Source organism: Bos mutus, chromosome 13 (genome assembly GCF_027580195.1).
Source record: "Bos mutus isolate GX-2022 chromosome 13, NWIPB_WYAK_1.1, whole genome shotgun sequence".
NCBI classification, from domain to species: Eukaryota; Metazoa; Chordata; class Mammalia; order Artiodactyla; family Bovidae; genus Bos; species Bos mutus.
Window position 1 is genome coordinate 20,136,185 of NC_091629.1, and position 25,809 is coordinate 20,161,993.

The window sequence follows — 25,809 nt, forward strand, 5'->3', positions numbered from 1 at the left end:
GGTGTAAGGTAGGGTAACAATTGCAAAGGAATGGGGTCGCACAGAGTCGGACACTACTGAAGCCACTTAGCAGCAGCAGCAGCAGCAGCAGCAGCAGCAGCAGACCTATCATTGTTATTATTATACTTTCAATGCTGTACCTGTTACTTCTGGAACCTGTTCTGGGCCCCTTCCCAAGAACAGTGTGTCGTCAAGCAGGTGACTGGTGTGGGGCCCACGTGCCTCAGTTTCCTTGTTTGTCTTTGCGGCCTGCTCTGCATGTGAGAGAGGGGCCTCAGACCCAGCAATGTGGGTGCTGGTGGCCGAGGTGGTGCAGGGGATGCACCCCAGGGATAAGAACCAAGGGGTGTGGGTGGAGTGTGGGCGGTACGTGTTGCCAAGTGCAAGGGTCGATGTGGGCCAAAGGTGGAAGGTGCGATGTGGAGTGAGAAAAGCAAGTTGCTGAAAACACATCACTTATAGAAGTGTTGTAAACTCGCAAAACAGTGTTCTTTATTGCTTCTCAATTCACACGTGCCCAGTGAGTGGGCACAGGCCTGTGTGGCGGCGAGGAGCATGCGTCCAGGGCAGTCGGTGCCTTGCAGGATGGGCAGGTACCCAGGTAGCTCACCTCACTCTGTAATGACTCCTTTCTTTCTGCATCTGCACTGAGGGCTTGATATTCACAAGGCACGTGGATAAAGTGCCTTGATCTCAGGTGCCCGTGGATGAGGCTTTGAATACGCATTCGCCTGTGTAACTGCCGCTCAGATCAAGAAGTAGAATATTTCCAGCTCCTCCCATCCCAGTCCCACCCACGGCTCTCCCTTGTGTCCCTTCCCAGTCTATACCTCCTCTGGACTTGATGAATTTCATTTAGAAAATGGTTTAAAGCAAATTTGTTGTTGTTCAGTCGCTCAGTCGTGTCCAGCTCTTTGCGACCCCATGGACTGCAGCACGCCAGGCTTCCCTGTCCGTCACCAAGTCCTGGAGTTTACTCAAACACGTGTCCATTGAGTCAGTAATGCCATCCAACCATCTCATCCTCTGTTGTCCTCTTCTCCTCCTGCCTTCAGTCTTTCCCAGCATTGACATGGTTTGACACAATGCTGAGAAGATTTTCCCAAACTGGGTAGTGATGTGTTTGTGGGTGTTAAATTTTTCTCTAACTGTTCGGGGATCCTTGATGTATTTCATCATCATCATCATCATAAAAGAGAAGAGGAGGACTTGCCAAGAGGCAGGGACGCAACCCGGGGAGGGTACCGGATGGACATGGCATAGACAAAGACGCCCAGGCCGGGGGGATTGCAGGCGGCCCTGGGACTCCCGAGAGCACGCTCGTCTCTAAGGGAGGTTTCCAAGATGAGAGATGCTTTTGGCCAAGTGTTCCAAAACTGTCAAGGTTTGGACATGGAGTCGCCCTAGAAGGTGCCTCTCAGCACCCCGCCCGCGCAAAGGGCATCGGCACCCACCTGGAAAAGCCAATGGTGCCTTGGGCAGCACGCGGGCCGGATTCAGAGCCCCTGCCTGCCCGTTCTTTCTGGGCCACGAGCCGCGATCGTGCCCAGCACACCATCCTGTTTGCGGCTCCTCTGTGGGTGGCCCGAGCCTCGCTTTGTCCCAGCACGATCGCGGTGGCCGTGCTCTTGTAGGGAAAGTGGGGCAGGAAGCCCCGATCTAGGCCAGCCGCGCCGCTCTCCCAGCTTCCTGCTCTGCCCAATGTGCCGGGTGAGGCTGCCTTGTCCTCCCGCCCCGTCTGGGGAGGCTGGAGGCCGGACTTCCCGGCAGCATCACAAGCCCTGGAAAAACATCCTTTGGGAACTTCTGTCTGCTGACCACCCCCAACCCGTTGTCTTTTAAAAAGAAGGATCATCAGTCTTCCACGTGGCCCAAGCTGAGCTTCCTGCGATGTGTCAGGCACCGTGCCAGGCAGATTTTAGGCCTTCCTTTGATTCCTGAGGGCTTATTGTGTGCCAGGAGCAGGTCTAGGCCCCAAGGGTCCAGCTGGGAAGAAGACTGGCAAGGACCCTGCCCTCATGGACCTCCCATTCGCTTTATCCTAATACATTCTGAAAGCCGGGTTGGTATCACTATGATCCACGTATCTTGGAAGAGTAAACTGAGACACGGGGCTTCCCAGGTGGCGCTAGTGGTAAAGAAGCCCCCTGCCAATGCAGGAGACATAAGAGACCCACGTGCTATCCCTGGGTAGGGAAGGTCCCCTGGAGGAAGGAATGGCCCCTCACTCCAGTATTCATACCTGGAGAATCCCGTTGACAGAGGAGCCTGGCGGGCTATGGTCCATAAGTTTGCAAAGAGTCGGACACAACTGAAGCGACTTAACACGCACACACGCAAACTGAGACTCAAAGAGACCAATGCACTTTCCTGAGGTCACACAGCAGGAAGGAGGAGGCATGCAGTTTAAAGCCAAATCATTGGTTTCCAAGCCTGACCTTTGTTCTTGGATTGGGGTAAAGGTTTCATCCCAACCATGCTCCCTTATTTTTGCCTTTCATCTAGGAGCTGGTGTAGATTGCTTGATCTCAGTCTTTTTGTCTGACAAATGGGCTCTTAATAAAGCGTCTCTCTGCAGTACAGGAGACCCGGGTTCGATCCCTGGGTTGGGAGGATCCCCTGGAGAAGGAAATGGCAACCCACTCCAGTACTCTTGCCTGGAAAATCCCATGGATGAAGGAGTGTGGTAGGCTACAGTCCATGGGGTCACACAGAGTCGGTCAGGACTGAGCGACTTCACTAATGCAAGATGAGAAGGTGATAAGTACATGAAGACAAGGTGGGCATCCTGGAGGAGGTGACATTTGAGCTAAGGAGTGATGAATGAGAAGGAGCTGGTCCAGAACAGATGGGAGAACATATCCTGCCAGTGGGAACAGCATGTGCAAAGGTCCTGAGGCAGGGGCATGCCTGGCAGGTGGAAGGAATAGCGAGATTAAAGATGTGGCTGAAGATTATTGAGGTGTGAGGTGGGGATGGAGGGCTGGAAGGTGAGTTCAGAGAGATTAACTAGTGCATGGGGGCCTTATGGACTGTGGGAAGATGTGATTTTTTTTTTCCTAAGTATATTGAGTAGCCATGGAGAATTTTAGGATCCCTCAGGCTGTGTGTATGGTAAAAGGAACAGGGGGGAGGGGATTGCAGTCCAGGCAGAAGGTGATGGTGACTTGGGCCAGGCAGGTGACTGAGGATGTTGGGAGAAATGGTCTGATTTAAAAAACAAGTTGAAGGTGAAGCTGTGATAGCATTTGCTGATGGATGGAAATGAAGTGTGAGAGAAAGAGGGGGTCGAGGATGACTGGGGGGCTTCGGTTGGAGATCCTGAATGGCAGAGGTGCCATTTGTCAGGCTGGGAAGGGCTTGGTGCTGTGTGGGTTTGGAGGGAAGTTCAGGAGCTAGGTTTGGGACGTGTTAAGTTTGAGATGGCCTTTGGACATCTGGCCTTCCCTGGTGGCTCAGATGGTAAAGAATCCATTTGCCAATGTAGGAAACCTGAGTTCTATCCCTGGGTTGGGAAGATCCCCTGGAGAAGGGCATGGCAACCCACTTCAGTATTCTGGCCTGGAGGATCCCAAGGGACTGAGGAGCTTGATGGGCCACACTCCATGGGGGTCACACAGAGTCGGACATGGCTGAGTGACTGATGCTGACCCGGACATCTAGGTGGAGTTGTCCAGTTGTCAGGAATCCAGCTGAGTCCAGAATATACACTTGGGCTACACTTGGGCTGCAGGGACTGGTCGCAAATGCGTCGCAGTGAGTGTGGGCAGAGCGGCAAGCCCACCTTGCTGTTCCCAACGTTCCTCTCTGAGACCTGCCCTGTGGAGCGCCGGTGAGTGTCTTCCTGGGAGAGCAGAGTCCGCAGGCGCCCAGGCTGCTGTGACATCCGTGGATGTCCTTTTGGGTGATGGGAAAGAATCCGACAGCCGCCTCTGTGCCCGCCTGCCCCGCTTCGCTCCGTCCTGGGCCGTCCCCTCCAGCTTCCCCACTCAGAGGATTCCCCTGTGTTCTACCCATGCGGTGGTGAGGGTGACCGGCAGGCCACTGTGCCATCTCCTGATCTGTGGACCGTGAAGTTGTTTTCACAGGGGGTTCCTTGTGGCTGTTGCCAGGTCAGCCTGGGGCAAGTCCTGGGGTTGGGGCAAACCTCAGTCTCCCTCAGGGGCTGGCTTTCATCCCCTCCCCACCCAAGTCCATTCCCCTGACTTCTCAGCGGCGCGTCCGTCCCACCCAACCAGGGCCAGGCCACTGTCACTGCTCATCAGCGTGGCTGCACCCCTCCACTCTGGTCCCCAGCGTTCGTGCTCAACCCCTGAAACCTAGTTCTTTGCAAAAACAGATGGCTCTTCTGCCACCATTTAAAAGCTGGGAGGGACTTCTCTGGATGGTCTAGCAATTAGGACTCCATGCTTCCTCTGCAGGGGCATGAGTTTGATCCCTGGTCAGGGAACTGATATCCCATATGCTGTGCAGCATGGCCAGAAAGCAAAACCACAACAAAACCCCCAAACGCTTTAAAAATAATAATAATAATAAAAGCTGGGAGACTTTGCTTTAAAAAAAAACCCCTAATTTCTGGCTTCTCTTGGGGAAAAAAAAAAAAATAACTCCTCCAGGACATCTGGTGATCCTGGGCCTGCTGCCTCCGACGTGGCTGCACTTCGAGGGGGTGAACGGCCGCCCCCCGCAGTGGTCGTGTGTTTACCTGTTCCCCACGACCCCCCCTGCCAGGCCCTGCCTTTACTGTCTCACATCACAGAAGGGGGAAATGATTTCTCTGTTCCAAGCCCTTGAAAAAAGTGGCAGAATGACTGAGGTTCATCCACGCAGTAGCATTCTGGGCAGCCATGAAAGGAGAATGAGGATGTTGCCTGGGTTATGATATGGAGGGATCTTTAAGTTCAGTGGAAAAAGGAGGTCCAGGGCATCCTGTGTATGCTGCTATCTTTTGGTGTGAGTAAAGGGCAAAACAGGAATACACGTGTGTGTGTGTATGCATAAATTTATATATGTGTTTATTCTTTCCTAGCTTTATCGGGTATAATTGACATGTGACATTGTGTAAATTTAAGGTGTACCACCTGCTTCTGTACACTTACATATTGCAAAATGATTGCCATCATAGCGCAGCTTTAAGTGTGTAATTCAGTATTATTGCCTGTAATTGCTCTTCTGTACACTAGAATCCCAGAATTTATTTTTCTAATAACGGAAACTTGGTACTTTTTGACCAACACGTGTATGTTTATTTGGAAGTTTTCATAACACACAAGGAGCTGTGGTTCCTGTGGGGAGGGAGGGACTAGATGGGTGGGGGCTGGGGTGTCGGAAACCCACTTTTCCAATTTTGACTATATATATATATATTTTTTTTTTTTTTAATTAACAAATTAAAAACATTTTGGGATTTGAGATCTTCGTTCCCCAACCAGGGATCAAACCCACGTCCCCTGGAGTGGGGGTGTGGAGTCCTAATCACTGGGCTACCGGGAAAGTTCCTATAGTTTTGACTTTTGAGCCCTGCGAATGGTTATTATTTAGAAGTTAAGTTTTTAAACAAGAAAAATAATGGGAAAATGAATTGCCGTCCACGAGGGTCCCCTGGGCGATGACGCAGGTGTGAGCACAGATCCTTGGCGCAGGGCTTGTGTTGGGCTCTGCAGAGCCTGGCCGGGTAGGTGCTCCATAAAGATGTGTTGGCTGAATGGCCGGCCAAGTAGGTTTTTGCTTCTTTCCCGCCTGTGTCTAGGGCTGCGTTGGCGCTTGAACTCCTGACCTTCCTTTTGTGCTGCCTCCAGGGGACTGGCAGCGTGGAAGCTCACCTCTCCTTGTTTCTGTCTTCCAGGCATTCCTGCATCGCATCCGGCAGAATGCGGCAGACTCGGTGGAGAAGGGCCTGACGGAGGAGAACGTCAAGGTGAGGGTCCGGGGCCCCTGCTGTCCCTGCTGAGCAGAGCTGCCTTGTTCCTCCGGGTGATGCTCCGAGGGGGTGTGGGGGTGGGGGTGGGTTTGGTCCCCCGGGTGATGCTCGGAGGGGGCGCCGGGGTGGGGGTGGGTGTGTCTACCCCGCGGGCAGCTGGCTCTGCCCTCCCCCACCCCGCTTGCTCCCTGTGGTCCCCAGAGGCCCCTGGGTCCCGTGAGCGGACCATGCTGGGGCTCTGTGAGGAGGGCTCGGCCTCAGGCCCCCACTCCCAGCTCAGGATTTTTCTCCCCTTGCTCAGTACAACCATCCTGTGTCCCAGCCTCCTTGCGCGGGGGCCCCTGGCTTGGTGCCAGTGGAAAATCCCTTCCCAAGCGCCCCTGGGAGCCTGGCACCTCCAGCTGCCCTCGTGGCAGCCCAGGCCCCTGCCCTGCACTGGGCGTTAAGTGCGAGGCAGAGTGGATGAGTAACTGGGTCCAGGCTTCATCTTGGCTGTGGCTCTGGGGAATTTCAGGAGGAAGTCAATAGGCCTTCTGTGTGCTCAGTAAGGGCCCCAGAGGTCCCCAGGCCTGGCTTTCCAGTGTGATCTCACTCTCTGAGAAGCCGCCTCCAGCCCTTTGGGGCTCTGGGGTCCTGGTGTCTGGAGAGATGGGGAGCTGGGGCAGGGTGGGAGTCAGCTGTGCCCAGCATGTACAGCTCATAAAGGGCTTGGTCACGCCGGACATCCCTCTGCATACGTCCAAGGTTGATAGCCACCTTGTACCTTGTACATTGATAATTCTGAGTTGAGTATTTTGGATGAGAAAGCTGAGACTCAGAGATGTAAAGAGACCTATGCAGGGTCAGTGCATGGCTGGTTCCTGGTAGGGCTGGCATTGAACCTTTTATGCATTCATTCAGAAAGCAAATATTTACTGAGTCCCTGCTGTTCATTAGTCTATTTATTACAGTCTGTTTATTTATTGGCTTCCCTGGTGGCTCAGTGGGTAAAGAATCTCCCTGCAAGGCAGGAGGCGCAGGAGACTCAGGTTCAATCTGTGGCTCCCTGGAGGAGGGAATGGCTACCCCCTCCTGTATTCTTGCTTGGAGAGTCCTATGGGCTGAGGAACCTGGCGGGCTACAGTCCACAGCATTGCAAAGAGGGCACGACTGGAATGACTGAGCACGTTTATTTATTACATCTTAACAGTATGCATTATAATTAAGAATTGTAATTTATTGCAGTTTGAAAAAATGACCTTTTTTATGAGGTATAATTCATATAAAGCAAAGGGTCCAATCCTGAGTGCAGCTCCTCAGTACATGCCTCCTCCGCAAAGACAAGCACTGACTTCTGGCTGCGTTGGTTGCCTTTGCCTTTTCTCTAACCGTGTATAAAAACGATCCCTTTGTGGAGCCTGGCATCTTTTGTTCACTGTCATGTCTGTGAGACTTGCCCTTGTTGTTTGGTGTAGCTGGGAGTCACTGCTGTTCATTGCTGCATAGTAATCCATAGTACGAATGCACCACTGTTGACTCATTCATTCTTCTTGCGGTGGATATGTGTGCAATTTCCAGTTTTTGGCTGTGATGACTGTTCTCATCTGTCTTTGGGGGGACACAGGCTCTCATTTCTTTGGGGTGTATGCTCAGGAGACAGATAAACTTATTTTGAAATCCTGCAGCCGTTCCTTGACGTGAGTGTAAGAATAGGGTGTATCCTATGGGTCTTTAAACACATTCAACCATGTGAGCTGGACAGAACAAGAAAGAGAAGAATAACCCAACAGTGCGAGTGATTCTTCCAGCCACTTCATGTGAGCAGTGTCCCCCAGGATAAGGCCGAGGAGGAAGAGGGCCTCTGGCCCTCTGGGACTTCGGCTTTGACACGTGGTCTCCTGCCCCTTGGCCCTCGCTGCCCACCCTCAGGCCTCTACAGACTGTCTGCTGCCTTTGCAGGGTGTATGGGGTTGGTCTTCATTCCTCAGGGCCTTGACTCCAGTAGCACCTTTTCAGAGCGGCTGTCCTTGGCCCTCTGTGTTTAAACGTGCAAACTCCTCCTCCTGCCCCACCCTGGGATTCCCTTCCTGATTTACTTTTGTCCTGAGGCTTCTTGTCACCTGGAAAACTGGCGCACAGTAGGGGCTCAGTTAGTACTCCCTGAAGGAATGACTGTGGAAGAAACCCTGGAGGGAGCTGTAAGCCGCAGTGACTGGTGACCTGGGCTGCTAGCTGCTGCGGGTGGGAAGTGGGGGAAGAGGGACGTGGCATTGTATTTATTGGGGTGCTCAAAAGGACCTTTCTGTTCCTATAATATTTTGATTTTTGAACCCTGTGAATGTCTTCTTCAAAATTAAATGAAAAATGCACCTGTTTTTTTTTTTTAAAAAAGGCAGAGAAAGGAATTTCACGGTTCAAACGGCCTAAAGTCAGTGGAAATTCTCCCTTAGTTGTTTTTAGAGGCCTTGTTGGTTCCCAGTTGGTGTTATTGCCAGGGGTCTCTGCTTCTGCCAGCGCAGAGCAGAGTGGCCTTTGCGTGTGTGTTACCTTACACAGATGGATCCATACTGGAATTCCAGGTGGCACCATGATGCCCCCTGCCCTGAGCCCCCACTTAACAGTATGCAATTAAGGATCATTCCAGGGCTCCAAATAACCTGCAGGTTCTTTTCACAGGCTCAGAGTATTTCAGAATATGGGATGTATTTAAATATAACCAGTCCAGCTGTTTAACTATTTCACAAGTCCCCTTCAATGCATGCTTAGCTTTCCTCCGGTCTTCTGCTACTGCAGGTAAAGCTGCCGTATATGGTCTTGGCCGTCCACCCAGTTCTCAACCTTGGTGCAGTGAACATGTTGGGCTGGCCCCCTTTGCCCTCAAGGGGGCTGTTCTGTGTCTGTCTCATAGAATGTTCAACTGCATCCCTGACCTCTACCTTTCAGACACTAGGAGCGTCTGATTTGTTACAGCTGAGTTCGTCACAATCGAAAATGCCCCCATACATTGGCAAATGTCCCCCAGGAGGCAAAACTGTCCCTGGTTGGAAATGACTGATCAAAAGGTTCAATTCTAACATACAGACTTGCCGGGCCAGACTGTGCATTTCAAACATTATAGGTTCTTCTGGGGGAAACAAACGCTCTTGTATGGTTTGTGAGGGTTTAAGCGGCATTTTAATCTTCCTTCCCTATAGTATTTTCTTTTATCACATCATTTTAATTGGTGTCTGGAACTACCTTCACCATTTAAAAAAATCAGTCCTACGGTTGGACATAGCAGGCGTGTGTCTTAGACTGATGAATTCTCAGTACGTGATCTTCCTCACGCCAAGTGTGAAGTTCATGTCTGTCTGCTGCTTCACTGGACTGCATGACCTTGGGAAAGTTAATAGTTTTCTCTGAGCCTCTGTTCTTCATCTGTGAACTAGGGATGAGAATCGTTCCTGCCTCATGGAGTTATACTGAGGATTAGATGTGATAAATGCATATGAACTTCTTAGTGCAGGATTAGGCGTTAGTCCTGCTTGGTGAATGTTGGCAGTATTTTTGTTATTACCATGATTTCTGTGAGCCCATTTCCCTGTGCCCCCCTCGCCTGCACTGGGGGTTATGTATTTTTTAAGGCTTCATTTTGCTCTCCCTCTGAGCCTGGATTGATGCTGTCCCTGGGCCTTGTGTTCCCCTCGCAGATCCTGTTCTCAAACATCGAAGACATCCTGGAGGTTCATAAGGATTTCCTGGAGGCCTTGGAGTTTTGCTTGCATCCGGAGCCTCAGTCTCAGCACGAACTTGGGAATGTGTTCTTAAAATTCGTGAGTACAGTGCCCCAGCCCCTGTTGGAGCCTGTAGCTTTAGGGAATGGGCTTCTCCCTGGGTCCCCTTGACCAGTTTCACTTGCAGGCCTGTCTGGGTGATGGAGAGGCTGGTGGGCAGGCGGGCCCAACCTCTGTCCCTGCAACAGCGGGTGGAGTGTCGAACCCAGCGGACCAAGTGATTTTTGCTGGCTCCCCTCCCTTCGGTGTCACCTGGAGGTGGTCCCCCTTTCCTCAGAGCTCTTGGCTGAATGACTGCATTCTGGGGTTCCTGTGGCCTCCTGGCTTGGCGGGGCCCCGGGATGGACTTGGGTCAGACACACCGGTGTTTGAGTCCCCGCTGGGCCACCCACTGGCCGGTGAGGGTTTCTGACCCCTGGGCGCCCACTGGGACTGCCGGACAGGGAGGCTGCGTCTGGTTGTCATGGCCACTGTCTTCCCAAGTCACTTAGAATTGGGGTGGGGGTGGCTGGAGGAAGACGGTGGGGCTTAGCCCGCAGGAGGCACCTGCTTTTCCACACCTGCTCGTCCTGTGCCGCCCAGGACCCTCCTCGCCAGGAGGAAACCCGCCCTGGACTCGTGGGCAGAGGCCTGGGCCAAACTCCTCTGTTCCCCTAGCCTCAGTTTCCTCCTCTGATTGACAGGTAGGGATAATGATGCCTCCTTGGGTTGATGGAAAGACTCAAAGAGGTAAAACGATCAAACGTGTAGCCTAGGGCAGCGGTTCTCAACCAGGGGATGATTTTGCCCCCAGGGGACATTTGGCCACATCTGGGGACACTTCTGGTTGTCCCAGCTTGGGAGGGGGCCATGCTACTGGCTTCTGGTGCGGGGAGGCCAGCCATGCCACCAATTAGCCCATAACCCACAGGATGGTCCCCACAACAGAGGCTTATCCTGCCTCAAGTGTCAGCAGAAATGAGATGAGAGACTTTGGCCTGGAGCAGGGACTTAGTCCATGTTGGTGCTTACTTCCATTGTCACTGTCATCGTCACTAACTCCCTTCTCCAGGGTGTCACATCCGGATGGTCCGAGACGAGGAGGGCAGAGCCAGGCTGCTCATGGGCGACGTTAGCCTCTGCAGGTTGTTTTAACCTGTCTGTGCCTCAGTGTCCTCACCTGTAGAATGGGTATAAAACCAGACCTGACCCGTGATGTTGTTGAGGATCAGGTTTGTTAACATAAGGGAGGAGAGGGCTCAGAGCAGCACACCGGGAAGTGCTCACTAAATGCTGGATGTTAGCTGTCCACATGGCCACCATTCCTCAGTGTTTGAAACTGGATGAACATGAGAGAAAGACGGGGCACAGGTGAGCCGGGTACTCAGGGAGGGCGAGGAGCAGGGCAGGGACGTGATCTGCTCTTGGGGCCGCTGCAAGGGAGAGGCCTGGAGGGGCGGGGAGGCGGGGAGACCAGGAGGAGGTCATTGCACGTGTGAGACACTGGTGCCCTTGGGCAGGGTGGCGTCCATACGGGTGGTGAGAGGGGCAAGTGGCAGTACTGGTTCAAGACACATGTCTTTTACTTGTTTATTTATTTTTTGGCTGCTCCTTGTGGCTTGCAAATCTTAGTTCCTTGACCAGGGATGGAACCCCGGCCTCAGCAGTGAAAGCACAGAATCCTAAACACTGGACTGCCAGGGAACTCCCCAGGACATGTATCCTGAATAGGAAAATAAAAAGGATGGGGGGCAGTCTTCCATTTAGGTTCAGAGGAAGGAGTGAACCCCCATTGCTTCGGAGCCAGACTGCTTTGGTTTGATTCCCTGTTCTACTGAAAAGCTGAGTGGCTTTGGGCAAGTCAGTTCACCTCTCTGGGCTGCAATCTCTGACTCTGTAAAACGGGGGTGATGATGGTACCTGCCGTGGGGTACCGTTATGAGGGTGAAATGAGTTAATTTGAGTGAAGCACTGAAATCTGGACTGGTGTGAGTGTCAGCTGTGGGTGTTATCCCAGCTGAGGGACCAGGGAAGGCTTCCAGGAGGCGGTGGCATTGTTGGGAAGGCCTCTGAAGGGATGGCATCTGAGCTGGAAGTGGAACAGTCCATACTTGAGCTGAGGCAGGGGAAGGGGTCCTCAAGGTGCATTATCCAGCTTGCCACTAACCCCAGGCTCCCTGGGTCCCCCGACTTCTCTGCCTGAGCTGCAGAGGTGTGGTAAGCAGGTTTAATGGACCAGCCAGTGAGGTCTCTGGATCGTGAGTCCCCACCGGGGCTCATTTGCTCAGAGATGCGGGGATGGCTGGAGGAAGGAAGGTGGGGAGTTTGGAGTCCAGGACGCAGCCCTCTCCGTGCCCTCCCGTGCACCCTGCAGCCCTCGTCGCGTGGCCTCAGCGAACTGGATGATCGTGGCGGCAGTGTTTATCCTCAGAACCCTGACGTGTTGGCAGTGGATGTTCAGGCCTTTGTGGGGAGCCAAACATACTTATTTAAGAGGGAAATTTGCATCATTACTGGGTTTGGAAAGTGAGTGTCTCTCACTATTAAAAATAAATGCAGTAGAAGCCAAGCTGTGTTACGGCATTCCTTCCAGAAACTTCTGCCCACCTGCGTCTCTGAGCTGACGCCTGCTCAGGTGAACAGTTGGAGAAGGAAATGGCAACCCACTCCAGTGTTCTTGCCTGGAGAATACCCAGGGACAGAGGAGCCTGATGGGCTGCCGTCTATGGGGTTGCATAAAGTCGGACACGACTGAACAGACTTAGCAGTAGCAGCAACAGCAGCAGCAGCAGGTGAACAGCATCAGGCTGGCTTTGGTGCCCCACAGCTTGCTGAGACCCTCCCTTGAAGTTACTGAAACAGCTGAAAGCGGAGTCTGCTTTCTCAGTGGTTGACTTGGAGTTTTTAACTTAAACTCATCTTTTTCATTAAAATATTGCCGTCGTCACCCTGCGTCCCCATACTCGCAGAGGATGCCGCTGAATTCTTTTTAAAAGGGGCCACTGCTGTAGGTTGGGTTTCTGGAAGCCCGAGGCCTGTGTGCAGGGGGCCTTGTTGGAAGCAGTTCAAGAAGAAGGTTGCAGTCTCCACTCGGCCTGACCCCATCCAGGGTTGGGGGAATGCTGGAACTGGGGGTGCCTCTTCCTTCAGGTCACCCCAAATTGCCATGAGGGAATGGGGCTTCTGCACCCCTGTTGGATGGGGGCCATCCTGGGGAGTGGCTGGACAGCCTCAGGCAGGCCAGGTGGCTGTCTCAGACTGAGGGTGGTCCTCAGGGAGGGATGTACGGATGGGGCATGCCTACCACAGCATCCCTGAGGACCCCAAAGGGAGGGAGCACCCGGGCCAGCAGGATCGCACAAGGATGGTGGGTGGCGATTGGGAACAGAGCTCTGCAGTCAAGGAAGGGGCATCTCAGACCCTGTGAAGGGCCCTGGCTTACAGACCAGCCTACCCCTGCCACCCAGTCAGTGGATGGTGGGGAACTCCATCACCCCCTCACCCCAGGCCCAACCCCCAGCTACTGAGATGATCACAAACTAGCATTCAGTCAACTTTCTGTGTCCCAGGTGTTGTTCTGAGTGCTTTATGTATATTAATTCATTACAACATCACAACAACCTTTAATCATGGGTGCTATTATTATACCCACTTTATAGGTGCAGAAACTGAGCCCCAGAGAGGCTTAAGTCAGTGTGCAAGCTTACCCAGCCAGTAAGTGTTGGAGCTGGGATTTGAGCCAGTTGTCTGATTCTGAGTCTTGTGTTTTTCACCGTTCTACATGATAAAGTCTCTTAATAGTATCATTAAGCACCTACTGTGTGCCAGCCACTGTTCTTGGCCCTGAAGTTAGTGCCCTAAATAAGACAGACTTGCCTTTTGCTGCCATGAGGCTCTTAGGCCAAAGACATGGAGGGTCCATCAGTCGAGAGAGGATGTCACTGCAGACAGGGATGTGGATTTGTGAAGAATACACGATGCCTGTGTGAGGAGTAACTCTCCTTGAGGTTGTATGAAAGTTGGCAGTCAGGCATAGGGTTGCTAGATTGGGCAAATAAAAACACCTAGGAGGGGTGAGATAAATTTGGATTTCAGGTAAACAGCAGATTATATTTTAATGTAAGTATGCTTCATATGGGCTTCCCAGGTAGCTCAGTGGTGAAGAATCTGCCTGCTAATGCAGGAAATGTGGCTTTGATCCCTGGGTTGGGAAGATCCCCTGGAGAAGGAAATGGCAACCCAAGCCAGTATCCTTGCCTGGAAAATCCCATGGACAGAGGAGCCTGGGGGGCTACAGTCCACGGGGTTGCAAAGAGTTGCACACAACTGAGCAACTGAGCACGCATGCAGCACGTGTCTCATACAGTGTTTGGTACATACTTATCCTAGAACAGATTCATGGTTTATCTGAGGGCACTCAGCTCAGTGTCTTGTGTTTTATCTGGCCATCCTGGTCAGGGAAGGCCTCTGTGAGGTGCTGAAGTGGGGGATCTTGGGGGAGGATATTCCACATGGAGAGGAAGCTGGGACTGGGGGCCTGGGCTGGAGCAGGCTTGGTCCACAGCGGGCAGGCAGGGAGGCCAGCATGGTTGGAGCAGAGTGAGTGATGGAGAGGCAGGCCAGGGGTGGCATGGGGCAGGGGGTGGCGATCCTGCAGGGGCTGCATTCTAAGAGTTGGAGGATTTAGCAGGATGTGGTGTGGTCAGCTCTGTGGACAGGCGGATGATCGGTTGGGGAAAGTGACCTGAATATCACACTCCTCTTCCCACCAGAGGTGTCTGCATGGCCGGCTCCTTCCCTTCTCCGAGTCTCAGTCTTTGTGAGTGTGAAGTGTGGTTGGGAGCAGATGGTCTCCGTGGGGCTAGTAACCCCCCTCCCCACCCCCAGGTACTGTGGACAGCAGCCACCGCTGCTGACAACCCTTGAGCCCTCCCTGGGGGCTCGACCCTCTCCCCCAGCTGTCCCCAACGGGCAGCCGTCCCCTTCTCTTCCTTCACAGCCCAAACCCCCAGCCACGTGCTCCCCACCTCCCACATCTGTGTGTCCACAACTGTGTGTCCATTTCCTCCTGGCCAAACAATCCAAGCCCCATGTGGGGCCCCTAGGAGGAAACGGAACGCTTGGCCTCTTCATTGTCAAAGGCAGCATTTTCACATTTGTTGCATCTTGAGCCTGAGATGCAGCTGGGATTGGGCTCCGTAAACAGAGATGGGAGTGATGAAACTCGGCATGGTTTTGAAGAGGGGATGTTGTCAGTTGCTAAATTTAACTTCTCCGAGCCTCAAACCTTGGTCCCCTGCCCTTTTCAGTATGGAAGGAGAGGATGAGAGTGTGTCAGAGAAGGGGCTCAGGGAATGAGGAATGATGAACCCATGGAGATCTTCCCACTTACTCCCCTTTCATGCATCCATGGCAGACATCACTAATCAATAACAGCATTCTCCGGGGGCCTCCAGAGTTCTTCTCGCTAGTGTTGCGGCCAGCATTCCTTATTGATTGGGGTTGGCATGTGAAGATGAACAGATCTGGGCTGTGCTTTTTGGTCCAGGCCCTTCACGGTGCAGATAGAGATGAACAGGGAGACTGTGTCATCTCACCAGGCTTGGATCCATTTTTTCATTTTCTTCCCCTTTTAGAATGTGCGTATATTAGGACTGTCTTCACTGCAAGTGACGAAAACAACAACAACAAAAGGACTTAACTGGCTTATACAAATGACATAGTCAGTATTGGTTGACATCAGGTATAGCTCGATCCAGGATCCCATGTGATGTTTTCAGAATGTGGTCTTTATCTTTAGGCTCTGCTTTCCTCTGTTTTGTTTTTATTTCTTGGAGTGGTGGCAGAGATGGTCCTCAGCAGTTTCAGGGTGACAGTCTGCTCACTTAGAAACAAAAGTTCAAAGGGAGCTTCTCTTCGCAATAATTCCAACACGAGTCCTTGAGGGCTCTCCGGGACTTGGGTCATGTGACCACTGCTGCCAGGACTGGGAGCTGTTTGACTGATTTGGCCTGGGCCACATGCTCACCCCTGGTGCCTGGGGGTGCAGTCAAGTCAGTGGGGTCAGAGTGTAGGAGGCAGGTGCCCGGGGGAAACACTGGGGCCTGAGACCAGAGCCAGGGGCCCTGGGTGCTGGGTGGGTGAGACAACATGCGGGCTGACCATGAGCTGAGGCTGTGCTGTGGTGGACTAGAAGCAGAGTGAGGCTGGGGTGAGGGTCCTGGGCACTACACAGCTCCCCTGGCTGTGCCCTCACTTCATTCATCAAGTAGTCATCTCTTCTCCGTCTGGGACTTCCGTCCTCCCTGGCATCGCAGCCGTGACCTCAGCAGGGGCAAACCCTGCCTCCAAGGAGATCCTAGTCCAGGGGGTGGTTGTGGGGAGATGGACAGTGCCAAAATGAGACAGCAGACCTGCTGGTGGGCAGGAGTCCCCATATTTCACACAATCCGCCTGGTGCCTTCCTTGGCGCCCCACCCCAGACCTACGAGTCCACTTCACTGTCTTCCTCCTGACTCTGCCTGTCTCTTTTCTGCCATCAAAACCTGCCCATCCACTGCCCCGCCTGTCATAGTATAGATGGGTTCACTAATGGGATAGTGAATTTGCAGAAATAATAGCAATAGTCATCATAGCAGCGTCAACAACAGCAATGATAGTGGTGGTTGATAGTCAAGGAGCCCTTACTGGACACTCTTTTACACATTAACTATAAATTCACCTGATGACCCTCACAACAACCTTATTACCAGGAGGTCATCACTGTCGATAATTTATAGGCACGAATGCAGAGGCTTTGAAATTTTACGAGGTCACAGAGCTGGGAAGCTGGGCTGTGAACCTGGGTGGTCTGGTTGTAGAACCTGGGCTTGCCCTTGGAGGCTGATGCTGGTGGTGGTCACCAAGGCTTCGCTGTCGTACCTTGGAGCTGTACTAATAGCAGAGCCTGTAGGCTCTTGGCTGTAGAGCTGGACATCAGTATGGGGGTTTAGAGAGGTCGAATCCTGTTCTGCCGCTTCGCTAGGGGTGAGGCCCTGGAAACCAGCCTTTCCTTGGTTTCCTGTGTGTGAGGGGTCGAATACAGTCGTCCGCGTGTCAGGGGATTGTGAGATGCGAGTGAGTCTGCCCGCATTCCGGGAGAGCGTAGGGTGGCCGGTCCTGACCCCTCAATCAGCTCAGATGGTGCACACGGAGCCCCAGAGGGAGCTTACTGATTCCGAAACCTCCGCCCACTGGCAGGATGACTGGGGCTTATTTAGAAACAAGACGAGTTGCTTACCTTGCAGACCCACCTCTTCCTTCCTAAGCTTCTTGGGGTCTCCCAGCCACCCCCCAGCCCGAGGTCAAGACCCGTCAGCCCTTCCTGTCCTGTGGCCTTCCCCAGGACATCCTTGTTTGGGGTTTGGCGGGATGGGAGGAGGTATTCTTTAAGCCTTTGGGAACTGACTGCTCGGTGGAGAGCTTCCTGCGAAGACAGCTCCTGGCCGCTCCAGTCCCAGAAACCCTGACTGATGGTTACAGACCTGCTGACCCACAGGTGACCTCTAGCCTGTAAAGAACCTAGCTCTGGGCTCAGGGACTTCTGGAGGTCAAGAGAGCTATCCCCCGTCTCAGCAATGCCACTGCTGCATGGCAGCGACCAGAGATCTACGTGTTCTCCCAAATTCCTGAGTCTTATATAGACTCTTGTGGTTCATATACATAGGGCATTGTGCATAGCAGGTGCGTGAGTTCATTCATTAAGTGTTCACTGCGGGCCTACTGTGTGCCAGACACTGTGCTGGGACCTGGGGACCTCTCAGTGAACTAGAGGATGTGGTCACTGCCTTCAGGGAGCCGATGGTCAAGTGGGAGAGGACAGATGATGAACAGATAATTCTCAGGTGGGAATGCTACAAAGAAAAGAAAGATGGCCATGGAGGAGTGATAGAGAACACTTGGGTGGCCACTTTAGCCAGGATGGTCCAGGTATCATTTGAGGAGGTGGCATTTGACTTGCGACCCCAATGGTGCAGAGTCGCCAGGCTTTGGGCAAGAGTGTTCCAGGCAGAAAGAAGACAAGCGCAAAGGCTGAGAGGTAGAAACAGGCTTGGCAAATCTAAGGAGCAGATAGCCGGCCAGTGAGAAAGGCAGGGTCACATTGGCTGACCCTTGAAGGCTATAGTGAAGTGTTGGGTTTCATTCCTAGTGTAACAGGACACCACTGCAGGGTTTTAAGCCCTGGTGTGATACAATCTGATTTGCGTTTTGATTGTAAAGACATTTATTGAGCACTCACTGTATGGTGAAACCGTACCTTTTAAATCATTTAACAGAACACCATGAGCTAGGGACTGTAATTAATTCCACCTTAACAGATGAGGAAACCAAGGCACAGAGAGGTCAGCTAGCTTGCCCCAGTTCACAGCTGGAAATACAGAGCCAGGGTGCAAGTCCAGTCTGCCTGGCTTGAGCCCGTATCCTTGACTCTGGGCCATGCTGCTGCCTGGGAGGTCGCTGGGTGCAGAACTGGGGCGAGAGTGGAGGTGGGAGGTCAGTGGGAGCTCCTTCAGCTGAAACCCCGCCTGCTGGGTATCTCTCAGGGTCTGGAGTTGTCCTTTCGTCCTAGGCCCCGCACATCTCTGAGCATCTGCCTTCCTGCTGTGAGCTGTTCCCCACAGGCTCTGTCCTTGTCTTGCAGAAGGACAAGTTCTGTGTGTACGAGGAGTACTGCAGCAACCACGAGAAGGCCCTGCGGCTGCTTGTGGAGCTGAACAAGATCCCCGCCGTGCGCGCTTTCCTTCTGGTAAGTCAGTCGCAGCCCCAGCGCCCCCGTCCTCTCTGCCTCAGCCCTGCAGGTCCACACAGACCCGCGCCGCCTGACCCCTCCTCGGCCAGGGCGGTCTGGGTGCAGGAGGGACCTTCTCTGTGAAGGCCTAATGGTGACTCACTTTTGCCTTTGTGGGTCTTACGGCCTCTGTCGCAACAACTCTACCCTGCTACTATAGTGTGAAAGCAGCCATAAGTCATATGAAGAAATGAGCTGTGTTCCAACCAAACTTTATTTATCAAGAGAGATATGGGGGACTGGGTTGGCCGTAGGGCCCAGTTGACCAATTGCTGGTCTAAAGTAATGATCCTGATAAAACTGATAACAATAGTAGTAGTAATTATATTATTGTGTGTGTGTGTTAGTTGCTAAGTCATGTCCAACTCTTCGTGACCCTATGGACTGTAGCCTGCCTGTCTCCTCTGTCCATGGGATTCCACCGGCGAGAATACTTCAGTGGGCTGCCATTTCCTTCTTCAGGGGATCTTCCCCACCCAGGGGTCGAACCCAGGTCTCCTGCATTGCAGGCAGATTCTTTACCATCTGAGCTATCAGGAAAGCCCCAATTGGATTATTAGGATTATTCATTGTAAGTGGAAGAAAATCTCGTTAAAATTGGCTTACGGAAAAAAAATGACTAGTTCACTCCTCTGGAAGTTTAAGACCTAAGAGGGCTGCAGGTACAGCAGAGTGTGGGTGTTGCAGTGACACCCCCAGCAGTGTCTCTGGGTTCTGCTTTTCTCACCTTGGCTCCATTGCCAGGCAGGCTCTCCTCATGAGGTGGCAACGCGGCCTCCAGCAGCTCCGTGCCAGTACCTCTCATAGCCGAGCAACTCCAGGATGAAGAGGGCTCAGTCGTGTCCAACTCTTTGCAACCCCATGGACTGTAGCCCGCCAGAGCGGATCCTCTGTCCATGGGGATTCTCCAAGCAAGAATACTGGAGTGGGTTGCCACCAGGGAAGCCCAGGAATACTGGAGTGGGTAGCCTAGCCCTTCTTCAGGGGATCTTCCCAACCCAGGAATTGAACCGGGGTCTCCTGCATTGACGGTGGACTCTTTACCAACTGAGCTATCAGGGAAACCCAAAAGAGGGCTCCTCTTCTAATAGTACCTGCAAAAATCCTGGGTCTGTTGGACCCAGGTCTCATTGGCTCAGCTTGGCTCCAGACCAAATCCCTGAAGCAACTGCTGTAGACAGGGATGGGCTGGTGCTCAGATTGGTCGCATTTGGACCTGGAGAGTAGGAACAACTCCACTCACACTGCAGGCCCTAAGGATGGGGTGCATCCCTAAAGGACAGTTGCCTTCCACTATAGACAGCAATGATGGTCTTCCCAATAATTGGACAATTCACTTGTGTATAAAACAAGTTCTCATGTATCTCCTTGGAGCTTTGTGAAAAGTGAAAGTGTTAGTTGCTTAGTTGTATCAGATTCTTTGTGACCCCATGGACTGTAGCCTGTCAGACTCCTGGTCTGTGGAATTCTCCAGGCAAGACTACTGGAGTGGGTAGCCATTCCCTTCTTCAGGGGATCTTCCTGACCCGGGGATAGAACCCAGGTCTCCTGTGTTGCAGGTGGATTCTTTACCATCTGAATCACCAGGGAAGCCCCCTTGGAACTTTACCAGCCACTATCTGTTGTGTATGAGTTGAGAGATACATTTGCTTGCCTTGCAGACATCCTAAATCGTGCTTTAAACAAGGTAGTGGTGGTGGTTTAGTCTCTCAGTCGTGTCCGACTCTTGCCACCCCATGGACTGTAGCCCACCAGGATTCTCTGTACATGGGATTCTCCAGGCAAGAATACTAGAGTGGGTTGCCATTTCCTTCTCCAGGGGATCTTCCCAACCCAGGAACTGAACCCAGGTCTCCTCCATTGCAGGCAGATTCTTTACCAACTGAGCTACAAGGGAAGCTCCTTTAAACAAGGTAGACATTGTATTTCCCTCCTGTGTTAACAGTGTGGAAATAGACAATTAAAGGGGCCCCAGTGTCATGGGTCAGTGTCCCAGTGTATGCCCACATCATTGATATGGTCTAAGATGACATCACACCACTTCCACACTCCAGGTAGTAAGATGCAGGACGGATGGGAAGAAGGGCTGGCCCCTCCCCTCCTATGGGCACCATAGGAAGCTGCACACAGCTCTTCTCACATCCCATTGGCCAGAACTTAGTCACATGGCCACACCTAGCTGCAAGGGAGGCTGGGAAATCTAAGTTTTGTTCTGGGCAGCCCTGTGCCTAGCTGAAAGTTGCTTTGCTATGGAAGAAGAATTCATTCAGAGACACTGCCTAGACTTTGCTGCAAGTCTTTTTGATGACTCCAAAATATTAAGTGACTTTCTGAGAGTACACACTTGAAAAGTGATTGTGCTTGTCATGGGTTCGGCTCTTTATTTTTTGACTCTGAATTCCCTGCTCATTCAGTCACAGGCCACCCCAGCCCCCACCAAGCCCCCATACTATTTTATTGCCTGAAAGCACACACGAGATTCAGCACACAAGAGTAGAACAGTCAGCTGAGCTGGCATAAAGCGTCTTAACCACGTGCCCAGAGAGCTGAACTATGTAATACAATTCTTAATTGCACTTTGCCCTAGTCCACAGTCTCCAACAATGTATTTCCAGGCTTTGAGTCATGACGTCTGTTTCCTTCACTAGTGAGTTGGTGTTGCTTGGCCCAGTTCCAGTGAGCATCTGAGGCAGGACAGATTGGTCAACTGATTTCTGCTTTTGTCCCAAGCATCTTAAGCGTTCAGGACCGATGATGCTTTTTGTTGCTGGTATCTGCATCTTTCCATTTCTACTTCTCCACTCATATTCAGAAGCGACTGGGCACAAAGCAAAGTCAAGCCAGGTCGTTTAAGATCACACATGTGGCTATGTTTCTGTGATTGGCCCAAAACTCAGTAGTGGTCCAGTTGCCTGGGCTCTGGACTCCCCAAGTCCCACCTTCTGGGCTTAGCTCTGTCTTGAGAAGCAGGAAGATGCCAGGAAGTTGTTTGCAGGGGGTTGGGACAAAAGGGCCTCCCTTCTTTTCCCCTTCCTGTCTCTCCTGCAGTCTTCCTGGTGGCTGGGCTGCCCTTTTCCTAGCACAGCTGGCCGGGCCGGGTTGGGTAGGGGGAGGAGGTGTAGGGCGCCAGGACACACGCCATCTGTTTCCCTCCTTGCTGGCATCTCCCAGCTTCTGGCCACCTGCAGAAGAGCCGTCTCGAGCCTATTATGGGATGTTCAGGCACTGGGAGCAGACACCATCTGCTTTCCATTCATGATGTGCTATGCACTAGTGGAGAGATGGGGCGGGGAGTTTATCTTTCTGTGCCTCAGTTTCTTGTCTGTAAAATGGGGATAATGGATTCACTTATTCATTCACCAGTTTCATTTTGAGTTGCCTGACATGTGGTCGGGATCATTCTAAGTCCTGGGGATACAACAGTAAACCAAGGCAAGAAGAGTCCCTGCCTCATGGAATGGGCATCCTCATAGGGGAGATTTCCATGGTATGTCATGTGGCATTAAATCCTCTGCAGGGAATAAAGTAAGTTAAGGACGACAGGATGTTTTTGGGTGGCGGCTGCTATTTTAGATGGTTCTTTGGATAAACAGCATCTTAGGTGACATTTAAGCAGAGACCTGGATAGAGTTCAGAGTGAAGGACAAGTGGTATCTTGAGGGAAAGTATTCTCAATCTGAGGCAGGACAGATTGGTCAACTGATTCCCGCTTTTGTCCCAAGCATCTTAAGCGTTCAGGACCGATGATGCTTTTTGTTGCTGGTATCTGCATCTTTCTGTTTCCACTTCTCCACTGCAATGGTCAAGGTCCTGAGGCCCTTGTGTGTTTGAGGAATAGCGAGAAGGGCACGGTTGGCTGCACTGGAGAGTTTGAGAGGAAAAGGAGAAGGAAGCGGGGGTAGGAGAAAGATTGAAAGAGACCAGATAATGAAGGAACATCTAGACAATGGGACGAATCTGAGATTTTTAGAAAGCTTTTTTTATTGCCATGTAGCATACGTGCAGTGAATGTACTCACAGCATAACGAATTCTCCCATATGTGTGCTCCCGTGGAGCCACCCCCGAGATCAAGATTTAGAACCCTTCCGTCACTCCAGAAAGCGCCCTCCTCTATCCGCTTTCCCAGTCATGCCCCTTTGTGCAGCCAGAGGTAACCTCTGTGCCAGGCTCTCTCAAGAAAGGTTAGTTTTGCCTGTTCTAGAATGTTCCATGAATGGAGTCACAAGGAGGCTTTTGTGTCTGCCTTCTTTCGCTCCGCAGAACGTCTGTGACATTCGTCCAGGTTGGAGCATGTGGCAGTACTTTCAATAGGATATTCAATTTTAGTCTGAGTGGGATGCAAACCATGGGATGGCTTTGAGCAGAGGAATGACGTGCACTCATCTGCATTTTGAACAGCTCTCCTTGGCCCTGTGATGGTGGAGCTAGGAGGAGACCAGGCTGGGGGCTTGCGTGGGTTTCCCAGGGCTGCTGTTACAATGATCACAAGCTGGGTGGCTTAAAAAACAAAATGATTCTCTCACACTTCTGCAGCCCGAAGTCTCAAATCACGGTGTCAGCAGGGCTCTGCTCCCTTCGAAGGCCCCCGGGAAGGACCTCGCCTTTGCTCTTCTAGCTTCTGGTGGCCTCACATGTTTCTGCCTTGTGAACCAGACCTTCAGTCTCTGGCTCCCTCTTCACTTGGCTGCTGTCTCTGTGTCCTGTCCTCTTCTTTTAAGGGCACGGAGCTAGTTGATTTCAGGCCCACCCTAATCCAGAATGAGAATGACCTCATCTTTATTTAACTAATTATATCTGTGAAGACCTTATTTCAAAAGAAGTTCACATTTTGAGATTCCAGGTGGGCAGGGCACTTGGGGGGACATGATTCAACCCCCTTCGAGGGCCGCTGCAACATCCAGGCAAGAGATGACAGTGGGGAAGATGGAGTGGTAGTGGTTTGAGGGCTCCGTCACCCAGTCATATCCGACTTTGTGACCCTATGGACTGTAGCCTGCCAGGCTCCTCTGTCTGTGGAATATTCCAGGCAAGAATACTGGAGTGGGTTGCCATTTCCGTCTCCAGGGAATCCTCCCTACCCAGGGATTGAACCCACATCTCCTGCGTCTCCAGCATTGGCAGGCAGATTCTTCACTACTAAGCCACCTGGGAAGCCCATATTATACATTAATACACTATATATCACCAAGATATATAAGTAATATTGGCCATCAGGAAGTTTTAACGCTCTTTAAAAAAAACTTTGAGTTTGAGAGGTAGTTGGATTCGTGTAGAGTCTGATTGTCCAGCTGACAGCATTTGCTGTGTGCTTGGCATTGGTGTATTAATGAACAAGAGGAATCAAAGATGACTCCTGGGTTTGGAGCCCAAACAGCTGGAAGAGTGGAGATATGATTTCCTGAAATGGTGAAGGCTGGGTAGGAGCCAGGATGAGAGGTAAAGAGAAAAGAATTTCCTTTTGGGTGTATATGAGGTTTTACGATGCCTGTTAGATTTCCAGGTGGGAATTTGGGCCAGAATCAGAGATTTGAGTCTGGGGTGTAGGGAACCGAGGGGCCAGGCTGGAGATAGAAAGCTGAGTGTTTCTTCATAAAGGATGGTTAAAGAGGTGAGAGTGATGGGTCTGGATGAGGTAAGGTGGGGATAAGCGTGGGTGGAAGGGAGGACCCAGGACCACACCAGGCATGGCTGCCATTAGAAGGCTGGGAGGCGGGTGAGGATGACACGTTACCTGGGTCAGTTCTGTGGATTAGGATGGTTTAAAGAGAGGATTCTCAAAAGTTCTTCCCATACTGCCCGGGGCATAATCTTATTAGAATAGTGAATAGCTCTGTGTGTGCTTGCTGTTTTTTTAATTTTTATGAAAATAAAGTGAAACAATAATCTAGGATGTTTGGGGTGAAGAGGAGGTGGTGGCTGTGACAGTCCTGTGAAAACTTCTTGATCCTGAACAAAGAGCCAGGCCTTTCTCCCGCCAAGCCCTGGGGGCGTCTGGAAAGCAGCCCCCACTCCCAGTCTCCCTCTCTCTGCCCAGAGCTGACATCACCAGGGCAGCCTGTGGGGAGCGCTGGCTCGGAGGACAAAGGCCCGAGTGTGAACGGTGTGGGGCCTGGCATATCCCAGCTGCTGCAGCCCCGATCCCCTGTCTGTGCCAGGCGTAGATGTGGGGCTGGGAGCCATGCGGCTCCTGCCAGAGCCGGGCCCCAGGGTCCCTGCGACTCTGCTTCTCCAAGGAGAGTGTCTGCAAAGGTCCCCGAGAGGCAGCGGACACAGGTCTGAGACTTGGGCCAGTGCTTCCGGCTCTTGAGTGCCAGTTTGGCCATCTGGAACGGGGATCTGGTTCATTCTAGGGCTGTGAGCATAAACTTTACTTGTGGGTGAAGCTAAGGTGCAGAACCTTAAGCATGGTAAGCGCACGGTAAACGTTCTCTAGTCTTATTCGCCCTTGACTGTAAGCAGGGAATTTGTCTGCTTTCTTGAGCAGTTCCCCAGTGCTTGAACCGTGTCCAGCGAATAGTAAGCACGCATTGTGTATTTGTAGAATGAATGAATGCTTGATAGGATGGGAGTCCCTTTTCCCAGGAGTCCAGTTCCATTTCCAGGCTGCTAGCACGCTGTTGAGGAGGAAGGCTGAGGCCCCTTCATTGCTGGATGTGCTGGCAGTTTGTTCATTCACTCATTTGTTCATTCATTCATTCACTGGGCCATGGTGAGCCCCAGCGACTGGACTAGGAACTGTGACTTGGCCAGGGACAGCCCCTCATTAAGGACGGTGAGGGGTGTGGTGAGAGACCGTAGCAGACATGTGACTTGGTGCGTTTCTTTCCCATGTGTGGCTTTCTGCTTTCGTACCCGTAGATTCTCTGTAAAGAATGTCTGGTTTTGTTTTGTGTGTCATTCGAAGCTTTATATAAATGAGTTCACACCATACATACTCTTTTGTTTCCTTTTTTTGCTGAAGAGCGTGTTTTTGAGGTTCATCCATATTGCTATAGAGAGTTTAGTTCTCCTATTTCCACGAGTGCGTAGTGTACCATTGTAGAAAGCTGCAGACATTTTTCAGGTTGCTTTCCACTGTTTGCCATTACAAACAAGGCAGTTGTGAGTGTCCATGTTCCTGTGTCGTGGTGCGTGTGTGTGAGTTTCTGTAGATCAGGGGTTGGCGGACTTTTCTGTAAAAGGCCAGAGAGTAAATATTTTGGGTTTAGCAATTATAAGGTCTCTGTTACAGTTACTCAGCTCTGCCATTATAGCTCGGATGCAGTCATGGACAGTATGCAAACAAATGAGTATGGCTATGTTCCAATAAAAAATGTAATTGCCAAAACAG

The 25,809-nt window shown here is 51.8% G+C and overlaps 1 protein-coding gene across 1 annotated transcript in view; it reads left to right on the plus strand.

Moving 5' to 3' along the window:
- The window catches only part of PREX1 (phosphatidylinositol-3,4,5-trisphosphate dependent Rac exchange factor 1), a 181,481-nt gene that overhangs the window by 70,202 nt on the left and 85,470 nt on the right, over positions 1-25,809 (plus strand). Inside the window, exons 2-4 of the mRNA XM_070381077.1 lie at positions 5,846-5,917; positions 9,589-9,711; positions 18,332-18,436. Of these exons, the coding sequence (XP_070237178.1) occupies positions 5,846-5,917; positions 9,589-9,711; positions 18,332-18,436 (300 nt within the window). The remainder of the gene's footprint in view (positions 1-5,845; positions 5,918-9,588; positions 9,712-18,331; positions 18,437-25,809) is intronic.